The sequence below is a fragment of the Micromesistius poutassou genome (genome assembly GCF_964030765.1).
Source record: "Micromesistius poutassou genome assembly, chromosome: 11".
Lineage (NCBI taxonomy): Eukaryota > Metazoa > Chordata > Actinopteri > Gadiformes > Gadidae > Micromesistius > Micromesistius poutassou.
In genome coordinates, this window is record NC_140281.1 from 16,130,852 (window position 1) to 16,148,351 (window position 17,500).

Sequence of the window (17,500 nt, forward strand, 5' to 3'; positions counted from 1 at the left end):
AATCTGAAGGGTATTTCACGTCCTCAGCACTCACTACTGTGGTTTATCTGGATCTGGGTACTTTTACAATGTTTTTGATTCTCTGAAAGTATGAATTTGAACGATTCTCTGAAAGTATGTGAAAATATGATATAGGAAAATCAAACATGAATACCTTAAATAAAACTTAAGCTTTAACGTAGACTTAAACTGAAAATAGAATAAACATTGTAATTTAATCAAATTCAAACTTCAATCCTTCAGATAACATATTTCCTGTCTCTTATAAAAGCTTTGAGGCATATGGCCATTGTTATGACTATGTATATTGGTATATATGACACATGATATATGTGCATTCCCCTCAAAAGCCTATACTTAACATCCTCAAATGTACTGTAGTTTAATAGAACAATATGTCATGTATTCTTATCGACTGTATCTCCTGTGGTCCACAGCGCTGAAGAACGGGCCCATCTCAGGGGTCTACCGCCTCAAGCAGTTCCACTTCCACTGGGGAGGCTCAGACGATCGTGGCTCCGAGCACACCATCAACGGGACCAAGTACCCCGCAGAGGTAAGGACCCACTGGACCTGGACCTGGATACTGGACCCAGTAAACTGCTACATCTGCCCCCATAAACCAACACATACTGGTTCCAGCGAACCACCACATCGGCCCCCATAAACCACAACATACTGGTCCCAGTCAACCCCCACATCGGCCCCCATAAACCACAACATACTGGATCCAGAAAACTGCTAGGCTCCCATAAAACACCAAATACTGGACCCAGTAAACTACCACATCGGCCCCCATAAACCACCACATACTGGACCCACCAAAACACAAACTAGACTTGATAAATCAATAAATGACCTGATACAGAAAACCACTAAACCATCAATAATCAAATATATACACTATCCTCCTGCATTGAGGTTTTGTGTCTTCAAAGCGTTCTAGCATACTACTACTTCATGTACTTTTTGTCTTTATTAGTTTGAATGAGTTACCTAGTTTGTTATATGTTTGTTTGTTTGGCTGCAATTAAATAAATAATCAGTTTAAATAATCAGCTTTGAATTGAAAACATTTTTAACTTAGAAAACCTTCATAATAGAAGTAAATCAATCAAGCAGAGTATAAAAGGTCTCCATTTTTACCCATTTGCATGTTGCTTGATTAATTCACTCTAATACAATCCTGAGCCTGAGTGAAAAGTCGCCCAGCCCTCCCCACCCCTTCAGTCTCCTAGTGAATGTACCTCCCCAGGCGTGAAGCCTCCTGATGGGCTCCAGCACAGCACAAAGGTCCCCTGAAGCCCAAAGAATCCTTTCCAGGGCCACTGCTTTGTGAATAATCAAGTTACCGGTGCTTTTTGTCCCTCCGTTTCCCAGCTCCACCTGGTGCACTGGAACACCAAGTACCCCAGCTTTGGAGATGCCGCCAGCAAATCTGATGGCCTCGCTGTGGTTGGAGTATTCCTGAAGGTCAGTACCCAAATGCAAATATGAATGTGTTACAACGGTGTTAGCATTAATGTGCTCTTGTTGGTGCTAGTTGTAGTTGTGTTGTGCTAATCCATGTTCATGTATATGGTAAAGATAATGTCTGGATACCATAATTATATGATTATTAACTACTCATTCTTCTAAGTCATCAGCAGACTTTGAATTTAAATATATTTCCTAATGGTAGGGGTCGGGTTAGGTAGGGGTCAGGGATGCTAACATGTAGGATGCTAGCAAAGATGCTAACATGTAGATTGTGGTCATGGAGTGGGGGATTCAGCCCAGACATTTTGCCTGGGAGTGGAGCTATCGGCATGCCCGTTATCCTGCCCCCTACTTCCATCCGCTTATCTTAAAATACTATTGTTTAATTAAAAACAGCACTTTTTATTGCAGTGATATGAAAAACCCAACCTACGACATCTCAGACTATTATCAGACATCTGCATTTCCTGTTCCAGCTACTTGAGAGTATTGCTTTATCTTATCGTAAAATGTTTGTTTTTGCAGATCGGGGCTGAGAACGCCCAGCTCCAGAAGGTCCTGGACACCTTCGACGCCATCAAGACCAAAGTAAGACTCGCTCGCTCTTCATCGCCACCTAGCTCCTTTCCTCTCTCATTTACGTATTCTTTCCTCCAACCACAACACACCGGCTCACTTTTCTCCTCCCGTTTCCCTCTCAGGGCAACCAGACCACCTTCCCTGGGTTCGACCCTACAACCCTTCTGCCCGGTTGCCTTGACTACTGGACATACGACGGCTCCCTGACCACACCCCCTCTGCTGGAGAGCGTGACCTGGATCGTCTGCAAGGAGACCATCTCCGTCAGCCCCGCCCAGGTAAACGCACCTAACGCCCCCTTCTGGCCGGTCCAGAGAAGAGGCTATTCACGGTAGATGGGATAAGAGAGAGAGGGCAGCTCTCACACACACAGGCGGGCCTCAAGCACGGTATACTGATAATGTCGATTCCCACCTCTTATTCTTCTTGCCATTACAACCTGAATCAAGGAGAGGATTGTCCGGTGCGGATCCAGGTTTTCACCTGGGGAAACCCGATCCAAGCCCAGAGAAGAAGACTCCCATTGTGGAAGGGTTAGGACAGAAACAGCACTCATGCGTGTGTGTCTATGACCGAGCGTATCAGGGGAGCTGATCTAGACCGCTGATCTAGACCGGCTATGATGAGGACTGGGGTTTGATGGCGCTCATAAGTGAGGGTTTTTTGTGTGAGTGTGCTTTTTTAACATTTATTCATGAACAGATGTGAACGTCTCCGTGAGACTTTCCTAAGTTTACTGTAGAGTAAGCTGTTTGTTTGTATGTTGTACCGTGAGTTATTTAGCAGGGGAATGTCACCAGACTGCACAAGAATGAGGCACTTGCCTCACACAATGAGTGCGGAATCACAGCTGTTATGGTTTTCTACTAAGCTAAAACATCTAAATATTTACCATATCACCCTCAGTTCAATTGACCTCCACTTCCTCTTGGGTGACTGTTGGGATCTGGAGGTCATGTGACCAGTAGACAGGGATTGTTTGTCTTGATAGTAAACAGGTGCAGTGTGGACACAACTTTGCACATTGCAAAAAACAAGTCATTCCAGTTCCCAATAGGTCGAGATCATCATCATTTCATTCAAATGTCCATTTTAATATTAGAAATGATTCATATTTCTGTGTACCTCTTTCTTGATGATCAAGGATTACAAGTATCAATTAGCTGTCAATATATTGATATTCTTCAGATATTAGGGATTGTCGAATAGGGTTGTTGTCTTGGTGTATTGACAGGAAGTGGTTTCTGAAGCACTTAAGGAAGAAACCTACAACCTACTGACATGTAATTTAGCTACACCGCTAGCTACAGTTTCAGTTTCACTTCCTTCCAGTTCAATTTTCTAACCATTTCAGCAATTGTAGACCCACAGCCACACCTCCTTCCCCCAACCCATCAACCAAACAGGGCCCATGATTCTATTCCAACAAGCAATCACTCAACAACTCAACCTTACTTTACTTCATTAAGTCATTTTAGCAGACGTCTTTATCCAAAGACACTTAAAGTGCTCATGAGATACATATCACCAATGAGTTGGTTGGGGATAGATTGCTGAAGCATGCCCAAAGGTATATATTGGATATTGGGGTTCGAAACCGGGAACCCTTCGACTGGCATTCAAACGCCCTGGTCACTACACTTCCCTGCTCCTGTTGGCATTGGCTGATTAGACGCTAGCCAACGAGGTGACAGCATCTAACCATCATCTTCTTCTCCTCCTGCTCCTCTTCCCTTCTCGTTCCACAGATGGCCAGTTTCAGAGCTCTTCAGTTCAGCAGCGTGGGAGAGGCCGCCTGCTGCATGGTGGACAACTACCGCCCCCCCCAGCCCCTCAAGGGCCGTGCCGTGAAGGCCTCCTTCCAATAAGACCCCCACCTCCTCCGTCCTCACCGCCTTCCCTTGCTCCCCCTCCTCTTACTTCTGCAGAGTGCCACAAAGCAGTCCCTCCATGACCAGAAAGGAACAAGCTGAATAGAAAAAGATAAAAGCACCTTTGTTTGCCACTGCTACCCCCCCCACCCCCCTTACTCCCACGCCCCCCACGCCCCCCACGCCGCGTGTTAATCGAACACATAGCCTCCCCCGTCGCTTAGAATGACATTTAGATTTCACAACCAACCAGAGATCATGCCCAACCCGTAATTCATCTCCTTGGAACAGTGGAAGTGCTGCACCGGCTTCACCACACCACGGCACATGGCCATTCTCCGTCAAGCTGGCGTGAGACAAAGCCCACGGTGAAAGCGCTATGGCTGTTAGCTTACGTTAGCTGATGTTAGCTTCAAGCTGTAGCCATGGCAATTTTGAGATTCTAACCAAGCAGCCAGTTAGAGGCAGAACGCTATGTTAGGGGGGAGGGGGGCTGGAATTGTGTCATCAATTCATGACAGTGGGTTGCAAACAGACGTGCAGACGGCCAAGCCCGCTCTCATTCTGCCAGTCGGTCTGTAATCTCCCTCTGCCCGTGGCCATGCAGGATCACGCCGGCTTAAAGCACGCAGTGGTAGGCATAGCGAGCACGGCCAACTGCATCTGAAAATCCCCCTCTGGCACACACACACACACACATGCGCGCTAACATGCACAGGATGTACAGGCCATGCCTGTGGGCACTGACCTGCTTTGTGGCTACTGTTTGAGCGCAGCATTTGAACCACGTTAGCATTAACATGCTAGTGCTAGTAGCAAAGCTCTGTTAAATCAATAGCTGGTTTCACATCCAATCCATCTGTCCCATGTTGTGAGGAAATCTGTTTTCTAAATGAGCTCCATATAAATACATTCAGTAGTGCATACTTAGAAGTACAATGTATCTACCTAGTAATACATGTGAAGTATTGTGCGAATAGAAAAAAAATTCAAGTGATTTCTACATTTTCTTGCTTGCTGAATGAAATTTCGAATGTGACGTCTTTAATTTAATTTTTTGTCTAATTTGTTGCGAGAACTGATGGCAAGAGAAAAAGAAAAGGGGTCGTATGACAAAGAATTATTTTATATACCATGTCATTTATTTGTCTTGTTTCGTCATTTTAAAGAAACTGTGTCATGTGCTAAAATGTTTTAAAAAACGCACAAACATCTCCTGTTAAAGGGGCGGCCATATTGGTCACTGCACAACGCCAACTGTCATGTTTCTCCGAGCCGATGCTAGTGTCATCCTGGTGCTCTGTGGTGAAGTATAACTAAGCAGACATCATGAAGTTACTTTTAAAGTTGGACCACAATATCTTAAGACTTAATTGATAATTAAAAAAAGGTAATCTACAAGGAGTAATGAATAATCATAAGCATAAATATGATGATTGTGTTTGGTGCAAAAAGCAACAAAAAGAAATCCGCCTTATACCAATTGTCGTTTGGACCATGGAATCAGTCATTGCCATTCTGCCATTTTTGAAGTGGACATTTTGTTAGCTGAATAAATATATTTTGTGACAACTGTTTTTTGTGACGTCTACTTTTCTTTATGTTACAAATGTTATTCATAATGTAATTTTCATCATCAAATCAATTGGGGTTCAATCATCTGTAAGAAAACATGTGAGATGGTTTTAGAGTTAGCAGTAATTCAGCATTTTAAATCAGACAAAACATCCTGTCCAACTCTAACGTAGTCAGGTGCCTAACCGAGGTACAAAATACAGCATTAGGCAATAGGCGTCAAACCAAATCCATCAATCGATAGTGTGAAAACACTGGTGTCAATAGGGAAGTTCCAGTGCGTCATGGTTACCAAGGAGCTCAAAAAGAGTTCTGTAGACAACCGGCCACCATTTTACTGTTGCCTCTCTCTGTAACCGCACTGTACAGATAGTACAGATCGTACAGATTGTACAAAATGTTCAAAAACTAAAATGAAATGTGTAACCTGTAGCCATAAACTATTTTTATTATTATTGCCAACAGCCTCATGTTGTATTCCTGACTTCAAGCCCCATTCTTTAAAGTGAGTCTTTTCGCCTCAGATCCAAAAGAGGAATGTCTCTGAATGGCTGTGTTTCTCTCTGGTCCAGAACAACACCCATATAGTTTGGCTGGACAACAGAGGGTGCTCAACAGAGCAGGTTTGTCTGTCTGCTAGGTCGCTCCAGGAATAAACCCTGGCAGAGGACAGCAGAACTCTCCAGACTCTCTCTCTGGCTCAGATGTCTAGAGGAGGAGCAGCTATAGTTACTGGAATCACTGTTCCAACTTAACATGTGTGTCCTCTAGAAACAGAGACAGGGAGAAAAGTGTGTGTGTGTGTGTGTGTGTGTGTGTGTGTGTGTGTGTGTGTGTACGTACGTGCGTGTGTGCATGCGTGCGTGAGCGTGTGTGTGTGTGTGTGTGTGTGCGTGTGCGTGTGTGTGTGGGCGTGCATTTGTGTGCTTGTGTTTGCATGTGTGGTGTGTGTCTACATGGACCCCCCCCCCTCCCCTCCCCCCTCCCCCAGTTACCTTCACCAAGGCAATTCAATATGGCCGTCCTGTTCCATTGGGCCCTTATGGAACATGCTCACTAGCTATACGGCCGGTTCTGCGCTCCATCCTGGTGTTGTGACAGCTGTAGCGGGGTGGAGAGGACCCTGGGGGGCTATCTCACACACACAGCTGCCCCCGGCTCCTATTGGTTGGCCTTGCTTCAGGAGCACTGGGACTATATGATTTAGAGGTCTAGTTGTAGTTTGGGCTCCTGAGGGGGTGGGGGAGGGGGGATGGGGGGGGGGGGGGGTTCTGGGACTTATGTGAGGGGGCTAGAGCAAGACTTCCCACGAGGAACTGATGGATCATGAACTGTATTTTGTTTTCTTGTATATTGTTTCGATCCTGTATGTCCTGTATTTTCTATCAAAATTGTAATTTAGCACACACTTTTATCCAAAGCAACATACAGTGTTTTAGATACAGGTGGGTCACCTCTAAAGGTCCATGCCGACTCCACCTAGGGGACTTCTACTGGGATCCTCTAGACAAGGTTGCAAGGTGCTGGTGTTAGAAATCTGGGTTGTTGTCGAAGTTTGTAGGATACAGTCCATGGATACAGGACCTGGTACATCATGTCCCCATGCAGAGTGTGTGGGGTGATGGCTGGTTTAACCCGTGCACAATGAGTGCTCAATGTGCAACAAGTGTGCAGCCTCACGCAGCCCTGGAGTCCAATCAGTCTGACTCTGGCCTGGTGAGGCTGCTTAAACCAGCCATCATCCACACACACACACACACACACACAGACACACACACACACACTCCACAAGGTCATTAAGCGTAGGTAGGGGTTAGGGCTCATCCTGCTCATGGATGCCTACAGGAAGGCTAAGGACATTGGGGATCAAACACCCACCTTTTCGCTGGGACTCCAACACTACACTAACCACTGGATCCCTATGTTGAGGAATGCTAAATGTCCTTTAGAGAGAGGAGCATGTCCTAAACAAGTTCAAGTTGTATTTAATCTCTTTATCTGTAATCTCTGCATGAAAGAGAAGCATGTTGCGGGCTGTCATGAGGTCTGTTGTCTTGTGTCCATGCCAATGCAGAACAGAACGGCATCTACTGCCACTGTAGGGCTGATTGGTAGAGTTGTGACCGTTTAACCCACAACAATGTCATCAGATAAACACAGAGGAGACAGAGACAGAGACAGTGGGAGAGAACGAGAGGGGGAGGGAAGTTGGGCGAGACATAGAGAGACAGACAGGAGCGGATGTCTACAGCCATAGAGAGAGAGAGAGAGAGAGAGAGAGAGAGAGAGAGAGAGAGAGAGAGAGAGGAGAGAGAGAGGGAGAGAGAGAGAGAGGGGGAGATACAGAGGACAGAGAGAGAGGGAGAGAGAAAGAGAGGGAGCGCATACAACCATAGAGAGAGAGGGAGAGAGATTGGAGAGAGAAAGAAACAGAGATGGTTGAGAGATGGAGAGATGGGAGGGTGAGAGAGGGAAATCCACACCGACAGTCGGTCAGACATGCAGCGGTCACGTTGCAGCTCAGAGCCGCATGCAGCAGCGATGCATGCATGCGCGCTCTGACGCATCACATAACACATCACCATAGCGCCCCAACCAAAGCCACCAGCTATACATGCCATTTACTATTTAGTCATTTAGCAGATGCTTTTATCCCAAGGAACGTCTAAAGTCAAGTAGGGGTTAGGATGCCTTCAGGTACGGGCTAAGTTTGGGGAACAAACCCAAACACGCAACACTATGGCACTATCCTGCTGTTTCACAACATAGCGTTTATGTGTATGAATTATGTGTAAATGACAAATAATAAGAATAAACAACATTTGTATTGCACCTTTCACATGGAAGTGGTTTACTGAACACTTCCGAATGATTTACAATAAGGTATCAATTCTCAGGAGACAAGTAATAATAAAACAATGACAACCACAGTGAAACCATAAAGTGATAAACCTGTAAAGGGTGGGGAAGCAGTAAGAGAGATTAAAGGACAGTCTTTCTTATGCATGCGCTGGAGTGAATGTGCAAATAGAAACGTTTCTGATGTGAACAGTGGAGAGCCATCGTTCCACAGGCTTTTGTTCCACAACTTTAGGACGCAGTAACTGAACTTTGACCTTGTGTTGACAATGTGTCACCATTAGGTAATGTTTACCTAGATTACCTAGATTACCCTTAGGTAATCTCCGGTTTTACGGTAAAACATCGGAATATTGATTTTGTTCGTAGTAGTAATAGTGTCCCCGATCTGTGGGATTTTATTGATCATTGATTGAAAAAAGTGCAGGGCAGGACAGCAGCCTGAACGGGTTTGTTCTATGGTGCACGCATGTGCTGTTGATATTATCGTTTGTGTTGTATTATGGATGTATGTTGGTTAAACTATCTCAACTCCACAGTGGACAGTTTGATGTGATGGCTATTGGTGTCTATTCATAATTATACAAATGTTATTATTGATGCTATTCATAATAACATTAATACAATTCATTTCTTCTTCCTTTCTTTCTTTCTTTCTTTCTTGCCTTCTTTCATGAAAATGCCAATATCTATTCTACAAGACCATGGTTTTCTTTGATGGCGAGTGTACAAAGAAAAAAAATAATGTGGCCACTATTTTCACGTGAGAATCTAAAAAGAAGGATTAAACTTTGACTCTTTACTGTAAATATTAACATTTTATCACAACGGTAAGCAAGCTGTCTCATCAAATGATATCATTCCGACGGATCAGTGCTTCAAAACATTCGGTTGACCAACACTCACGGATCACAGGGCTTCTATAAAAGCCTGTATTTATTGTTTCTGTCTTCTGTTTGTTGGAGCGTGGTGTAATTTTAACCGGGGTTGGTTTACATGGGTCAGACCAACTGGAGCTGTTGAATATGCCAGACTGTGTGAGTGGACGTTCTGGCGATACGCCTGGTGTTTTATGCAGACTGGTGCCTTCCCATGAGGCTTAGTCATGGTTCCACTTCCACGTCGACGCAACACAAGGGAGTTTACAGACCCATTACGTCCTTGCTGACCCTCCTTGCGTCCACCGCAAGGGCCGGACGTGTGCCTCCCGAAAATTGCAACCTTGCGTCGAGGCGACGCAGCGGCAAGGGCTGTGATTGGTCCACTCAATAAAACCCGACGCAGAACCAAAACAGGTTCACGACTGCATCGAAGCGTCTGCGTGGTCATTGCGTTGATGTGGAACCATAACTGAGCCTTTACACCCATAAAGTGCAGGAACAGACTCTTCCCCTGACAAGCAGGTGTGAGTCTATGGGGGGGCTGGGATGGCACATGCTCCCCCCCCCCTTTGTCCGAGGCAACCATTTCTATATGAGTCTGGACCCACCGCTGCTGACCAGGAACCAGCTACAAAGAGTCAAAGACGGGAACCTCTTGAATATATTATTGTTAAAGCAGTACTGGTATTATCAATCCACACTAAAGATTCCCATTTTTTTTCTTTCAAATCATATTGTTGCAGATAGGGTAAAGTATAGATATATGAAGATAACCAGTCCAAACATCAGCCATATAGAGATTATATACAAATTACGTATGAAAACATACATAATAATGGGCTAAGCATGATAATAACTTAGGCAATGGCCAGGGATTTAACCTTTACCAAAAACAAACAGAAAAAGGGTTCTACGAAGGAGTAACGTCATGGATAATGTCATGGTGTCAGTAACATGATACGATGCAGACCACTCGCAGCGACAATCTGAGTAAATAACAAGACCAGAGTTTACACCAAGAGCCTGCGTGGGCCCAGGACAGGAAATGACTTGGGGAATCATAATGTTTAGAGAGCCCACGTCCCGTCCACAGCGTTTACCCGGCCTCCCATTCTAAATGATTAGGGTTCAGTACTGACTGCGGTCGTCCAACGCACCCGAAGCTCACCCATGTCTGAGTATTTCTCCACTTAAGGTTTAAAGTGTTTTTCCAAATTCAAGGAGCCCCATTATTCACCGCAATGTAACTTACCATCACAGAAACCATCACAGAAATTGCATTGGTGTGATGTGAATCAGCATATATTAGAACAAATCTCCAGTATAATGTGAAGAATGAATGATGAATGATTAATGTTTTGATTCTCTTCATGATGTTTATTTATGCATGATTGATCTATTTTGGCTATAATATCACCTTGGATTCTATATCAATAATTACTAATACAGTTATATATTACATATTAACAGTTTCTTCAGGCAGAATATGCAGGTATCAGATATCTTTCAGACTACATGAAATACGAGATTTAACATTTGTTAATATTTAACAGCAGTGTTCTTATTTTGAAATATGTATTTTACACACACACACACACACACACACACACACACACACACACACACACACACAATAACAAATAACAAATATAAAGCAGCCTGCAGCCAAAGCAATAAGCTACATCTAAGGTAAAAGCTAAGATCTCTAAACTTAATGGGATAGAGAGTAACATAATAGTGGTGCACTAAGCTACAACTGTATCAAGCTTATGCTATAGAGTTACAGCATTGAGAAGATTTAATTGTTATGTTACTATCATCCATGCACTGTAGGCACAGGCACCAGAATAGCTTCATTCTTCTCGTGGGTGAATGCCCTCTGTGTATATAGTGTCTGTGGACGATGGCTGGTTTAAGCAGCCTCACCTGGCGTCAGACTGATTGGACTCTGGGGCCAGGTGAGGCTACACACTTGTTGCACATTTGTTGTGCATTGAGCAATCAATGTGCACAGGTTAAAGATCCCATGACATGCCACCAGGTGTGGTGTGATTGGCCATTACAAGCCGTTTTGGAAATCCCCTTATGACATCACAATTGGGCGTGTCCACCTAGATGTGTGCTGGATAGATCAGTCTACCAGCCTACCCAGTGGACTGTAGCAAATGTTGCTCATCTATCTGTCACACATCTAGGTGGACACGCCCACCTGTGATGTCATAAGGGGCAGATTTCCAAAACGGCTTGTAACGGCTAATCACACCACACCTGGTGGCATGTCATGGGACCTTTAAACCATCCATCACTGCAAACACGTGGGAGGATCTCCTACATGGCAGCATGGATCACAGAGTATCATTGTCCTTCTAACTTTACGATAAACCGGTTTTAAACATCTTCCCCCTGTGTCCTGAAAAAAAGTCCAGAAAATCCACCTAGGAAGAGTGTGCCAATGGGCATTGCTACAGTATATATCTAGGGCTGGTGTTTGGACAGTATCAATATATCTAATATATTTACTATCATTTTAGCTGAGGCTTTTATCCAAAGTCCATTTGAATTCAGATAAGGAGCAGATATTCTAACACCCTACCCTAATTCACTGGAAATGTAATCTTGTAATACAGCACTACAGTATCTATGTCCACCATCATAAATCGAGCCTTGTAATAGTTTAACTCGGAAACAACAGGACCATATAACAATACAAATACAATGCGACTGATAATACTGATAAAACTGAAAATTGGACCATCCCTTATTAGTGCCTCTAGCATTTAGCAGTCTAGCGAGCTTTCCATTAAATCTTTGACCTTTACATGCATTCAGAGTTCAGCTTGGAGCTAAAGTCTGAGCTGCTGGCTGATAAGGGTCTCTGGAAGAGGGTGTGTGTGTGTATGGGGGGGTGTGGGTCCTGATAGCACAAGGGCGGGCTGCGTTTAGAGGCCCACATGTGTTCGTCTGTCAAACTCCAGAGGAACCCCCTTTCTAGTTCACCTACCTAGGGGCTGTCTAGGGGCTACCACCCAGTACCACACATACTGCCCACCTCCACCACACGACAGAGCCCTACCCTGCATACACACACCACCACCTCCACCCCTACACAATCGTCACTACACTCCTAACCTCCACCCACTGTCATTTTCCAGGCCCCAAGTCCCAAACCACACGCAATGACTTTGAGACTATGTGGCAGTTGCATGACTTCACAAAAACAGTTACTTATTGACTCATGACACATTTACACTAACTAAATGTGCATGTGTGCGTGTGTGTGCATGTGTGCATGTGTGTGTGTGTGTGTGTGTGTGTGTGTGTGTGTGTGTGTGTGTGTGTGTGTGTGTGTGTACGTTACCATATGTGTGTAAGGGTTCCCTGTGTTCTTGCAGAGGAGGTATGCTGGCTACCGCTATGTGGCTTCGGGTTTCCTGTGGAACAGGACGAGGTCAGTTCTCTCAGGTTACCAGGCTGACCGAAGACTTGGAGATCTCCGCTCCACAATGGTACGCTGCCTAGACCGGGAAGGAGTGCTCTTTAAAGAACTCTCACGTGAAACAACAGCTGTGTGTGAGCTGTACAGGAACTCACTGATGTTTCAGCACTTCTGGCTGTGTCATGTTGCATGCTGGGAGCCTTGCATGTGTGCCGAGGTTGCAACACATTTAGGCTGCATGTTTCCTGAGATTCCTGAATGTAGGCTCACTTTGCATGTAGGATTATGCAGCATGTAGGTTTATGCAGCATGTATGCTAATTTTGATGGTGGGCTTACTTTGTACGTAGGATTATGCAGCATGTATGCTAATGTTGCATGTAGACTATTGGCGATGGTGGGCTTACTTTGCATGTATGCAAATGTGGCATGTATGCTACGGTTACAGGTTAATGTTGCATCTTTCCAGTCTGGATGACATTGATTGCGCTGTTGGATTAGATTGGGAAACACCACCTGAAGTGGCCTTGTTCAAAGACCAAAAGACCTGGAAATGGCCCCTGGTAGCAAACCGTGTTATGTTTCAAATATTGATCAATATTGATATTGAAATATATAACTGAGTGAGAAAACAGCAAATGAGCACGTAGAGAGATAGATAGATAGATCGATATAAACTTTATTTATCCCTAGGGGAAATTCAGGAAAGAGAGAAGGAAATCGAGTAGGAAGTGTGAGTGTACTACATATCTGCTTCTGTATGATAATCATAGCCTTATCGTTGCTTATCTGCTCCTGGAATATGGACTATCAATACTATCTGAAATAAAGTGTGTGCTTGTTTGACTGCAATTACACATTAAAAGTTTCCTTTGGGTCTGGCCGTGGCTTGTATTAGCACAGGTATCATTAAGAGACTTTAATTAACATGCTATCTTTGTTTGATAGCACATTGAATATTTGCGTGCGTCAAATTAAAAGCATGCAGTTGAGAGTGACCTATAATAAGTTGTTAATACAATGTAAGGAGATTTTAATGTTCTCTTTCAGACATGATACTGGAGCATTTGAATAATATGTTTTTATTGCAAATAAATACTGATGTGATCACAGTGATCTCTCATATATATATATATATCTATATATATATAGATATATATATATACAGTGTACATTATAAATTATGTACAGACACCTATGTTTTGTTCTTTATCAACAGATGTCTGTGCAGATATTTTATGGTTGTTTTTTTGGTTATTCCAATCAATAAATATAATTTATATTCTCAAGAACTCTCTACTAATTTTTTTTTTTTAAATCACCCAAAAAAAAAGACGTAAAGCAATTGTCACCGACCCATTGAGCAATGTGAGACAGCCTCATCTAAAATGCAATCAGCCTACATGATGACGTTGACACAACATTGATGGTATGTACAATTCTTCCTATACGTCTATTTCAACTGTTGAATACTTAATACAGAAAAATAAATGTTAATCTGATTGAGAACTCAAAATAAATCTTGTTAAAGAATTCTAAATAAAGCTCTATCTCACTACAGAATTATAAATAATCCTATCTCACAAAGTAATTCAAAATAAATCTCTATCTCACGAAAGAATTCCTTTAGCTCTCTTTTTTCTTAAAAGGAATATGGGTCTGGCGCCATGCTCATATGAAGGAAATAGTTTAGAAGCAAACAAGGGCGTAGAAAGAGAGATCCCTTCGCTAGGATAACGTGAGCATGCGTAAATACTGTTCTATGTCCACAACCCCTAGCAACGTTTTTCTCAAGAAAGACGTTGCAGTAGGAAGATAAGGTGTCACACACAATACAGGTTCATCCGTCTTCATCAAGGTGTTCCTAGTAGGAATGTCTCTATGAACGGTTCCCAGGTTAACCTAGACCCTCATCTCTAGTCGAGAGTTGTGTTCGCTAAGCAAGATCAAAGTTCCACTGATCTCGACTCCTTGTCAGAACAAAAGGTCAAAAAGGCGCAAGCTAACGAGTGAATGTATGCAGATTGATATGGTTGGTACGTTGTTGGGAGCTACTTTTGCAAATGTTTGGCTCCATCTATTAGTATCTATCCATCTACCGTATTTAGAGAGACACTTAATAAAGCCAATACAAAAGGTTTTAGGACATTAAGAGGGACATTATAAATAATAATAAATGGACATCAATTTATACAATTGTATTAATATACCTGGACAATATTTGTTTGAAATATTGGAAAATATGAGGGTTTAAAGAATTAAATTTCATTTCGTTTTTAATCCTATTTCCGTTCTGTGGAGAACCCGTTGGGATAATTGTGATGGGTCAACATTGGGCTGGAGAGGTTAAAGGTCAATTCATTCCCATTGCCTTTATCACTTTATCACCTTATCACCCTAAATCATACTTAAGGTCACAACATTTTATTGGGTTTATATATATCTTACATTTAATTAAAACTCCTTCCATCCATCATTCCAGCTCGGTCTGGCCGCGTGGGAAACCCTTTGAGGAAGTAGATGTTCCTCACAAAACAACTGTTCTCAGGACATCCCAACACAGACGTTGTTCATGACATCCCAAACAAACAGCGCTCCCGAGTCCCTTCCCATCCTACCACCTAACTTTCCAACAGTAGAACATTGTTCAGTAGATACTCGATGCTACGAACACTAGAATGCAAACTTGGCCTCATATTTGTAACGCGACTCAAACGAGAACTGGACTCATATCGTTTTAACGGAGCAAAGCACAGGGTGCACGCATGGTGGATGTGTTTTTATGCTCCGTTCAATAGGACCTGTTTATCTCGGAGGCAGAGATAGGCCTTTTGCGTCCTGACACTGCTGTGTGCTTTGGGCTTTCTGTATTGATTGAATATATTGATTGTACTAACAAAGGGACAAGCGCACTATTCACTCTGATGGCATGAATTGAACTGGTGTAATTATGTCATTGTGTTGCCGCTGTTTTAAAGGGTGACACAGAACCACAGTTCAACAGACAGGGAAACGACTGGCTGGAAATACGATGCAAGACATTCACTGATGAATGAGTTTGTTGAGGAATAAAAGGATATGAAGCGAGGCTTCTGCAAACACAGTCCCACAGGGAAGTTGTATAAACAGGCTTTTATTTTGACAGGTCACCAACATCCACGGGTCATAATAAACTTGTTACAAGATACAATTGTAGTGCTTTATTTGGTCATAGTTGCAATCGCCTCTTGTTGCAACATATAAAATGTTAGATGACATAGTTCAGTAACATTAGTTGCATTAGTTACATATGTTAAATGTAATCAATACGACTATGTAATTGTTACATCACTGGACATACATATAAAGTATGTATTACTGCATATTATAAAAAATCGACCAAATAGCTAATACATTATAGTGCGTCATAGTTGTTATATTAGTTGGTATGTAAAACTATTACAATTTGATAATGAAATTGTTACATAACAGTAAGAAGTGCATTTAAATCTAAATATATATTAACAACCAATACATATTACAGTGCATCATAAAACAATTCCTTCAGAAAATGGTAACGCACAAGTCAAGAGGAAGAAGCATATTTTTCCCATGTTTGCATTGCCTACTAAATAATGCCATGAAGTACAGAGTCTGTAGCTCAGCAGCAGCAAAGAATATTCAGAGCGGTAGTTTAGAGGTAGGAGTTCCAGGGTCTTCCAGGGTGGAGCCCCTTTACTTGTTCCCTTGTGGTGTAATCTCAGCCCTGACACTACTGCACTGTCAGCTGATAACAAACCAACGGATGAAGCTCACGCACTACACTGCTGATTATATGATTCATTATACTAACACTGGTCTACTTTAAGAAATACCATTATTGACATTGGCCATTGAAATACACGGCTAGAAAAAGTGATTATACTTATATAATACTAGTCATAGCCATTCCAATAGACCCATGTATTAATGCTAATACTTGCCCTCAAATACCCTGCTTACTAAACTCATAGAAGTACTGCGTCGTTGAAATGCACAATAGTACTACTAATTCTCTCTCCAATGATAATCCCGTAACCCCAGGAGAAAAAGGATTGCATTTTGGTACGGTATTAGAAGCTTTAGTATGAAATGGACCCAGAGGACAGATAAGTGCTATTTTGATGCAGACCAAAGTACATTTGAAAGCCTTTCAGAAGCCTCCCTGGTTGTGTTAGGGTGTTGTCTGAAAGATTCTACTGCAGGAAGTTATTGTGTACAACCTCTGCCAAAATAGTTAACCAACTAAATAAATGCATTGGTTAAAGAGGAGCCACCATGCTGGGCTATTCTCTAATGTATAGTACTGCTTCCTGAATGTGTTCTGCAACAGAAACTCTGTAACCATTCAATGGTCGACCTTTTCCATGATTTATCATTTTCTATTTCTAAATGTATCATTTATTTATTTGTATTTATTTGCAGAAACCGAGTCAATGTTGCATACTGACATTTTATTTTTATTATTCTAATTTTTTTTTAACACACGTATGGAGCAATAAGCCAATTTAAACAATTTAATAATAGCTCAGTGTGACCATAGTGTTTAATAAATAAATGCATCGGTTAAACGAATGTGGTCGGAGGGTAAACAAATCAGTTGTTTACCTAGTGTCATAACAGAACTGTACATGTTCAGTAGTTTGTACAAGGCTCTACGCATGTACCACCTTAGTTTGTCCTCCATTTGGTGAACACACACACACACACTGCTGTGTACCAGGCACCGTGAATGCTGGCTGTGGGCAGGACCTCGCATGAATCGCGTTTGTGCAGCCTTGCAGAAAGGTGAGATCCAAGATG

The 17,500-nt window shown here is 42.7% G+C and overlaps 2 protein-coding genes across 2 annotated transcripts in view; one reads left to right on the forward strand and one right to left on the reverse strand.

Annotated features, from left to right (window-relative positions):
• LOC311355243 (carbonic anhydrase 1-like) overlaps positions 1 to 5,504 on the forward strand; it is a 7,867-nt gene extending 2,363 nt beyond the window's left edge. Inside the window, exons 3-7 of the mRNA XM_084474980.1 lie at positions 438 to 556; positions 1,381 to 1,473; positions 2,005 to 2,067; positions 2,181 to 2,336; positions 3,807 to 5,504. Coding sequence (XP_084331106.1) covers positions 438 to 556; positions 1,381 to 1,473; positions 2,005 to 2,067; positions 2,181 to 2,336; positions 3,807 to 3,926 — 551 coding nt within the window. The 3' untranslated portion in view covers positions 3,927 to 5,504. The remainder of the gene's footprint in view (positions 1 to 437; positions 557 to 1,380; positions 1,474 to 2,004; positions 2,068 to 2,180; positions 2,337 to 3,806) is intronic.
• The window catches only part of rbis (ribosomal biogenesis factor), a 19,233-nt gene extending 6,484 nt beyond the window's left edge, over positions 1 to 12,749 (reverse strand). Inside the window, exon 1 of the mRNA XM_084475131.1 lies at positions 12,603 to 12,749. The gene's annotated coding sequence lies outside the window, so the exon portion shown is untranslated. The remainder of the gene's footprint in view (positions 1 to 12,602) is intronic.
• Between the last annotated feature and the right edge of the window lie 4,751 nt (positions 12,750 to 17,500).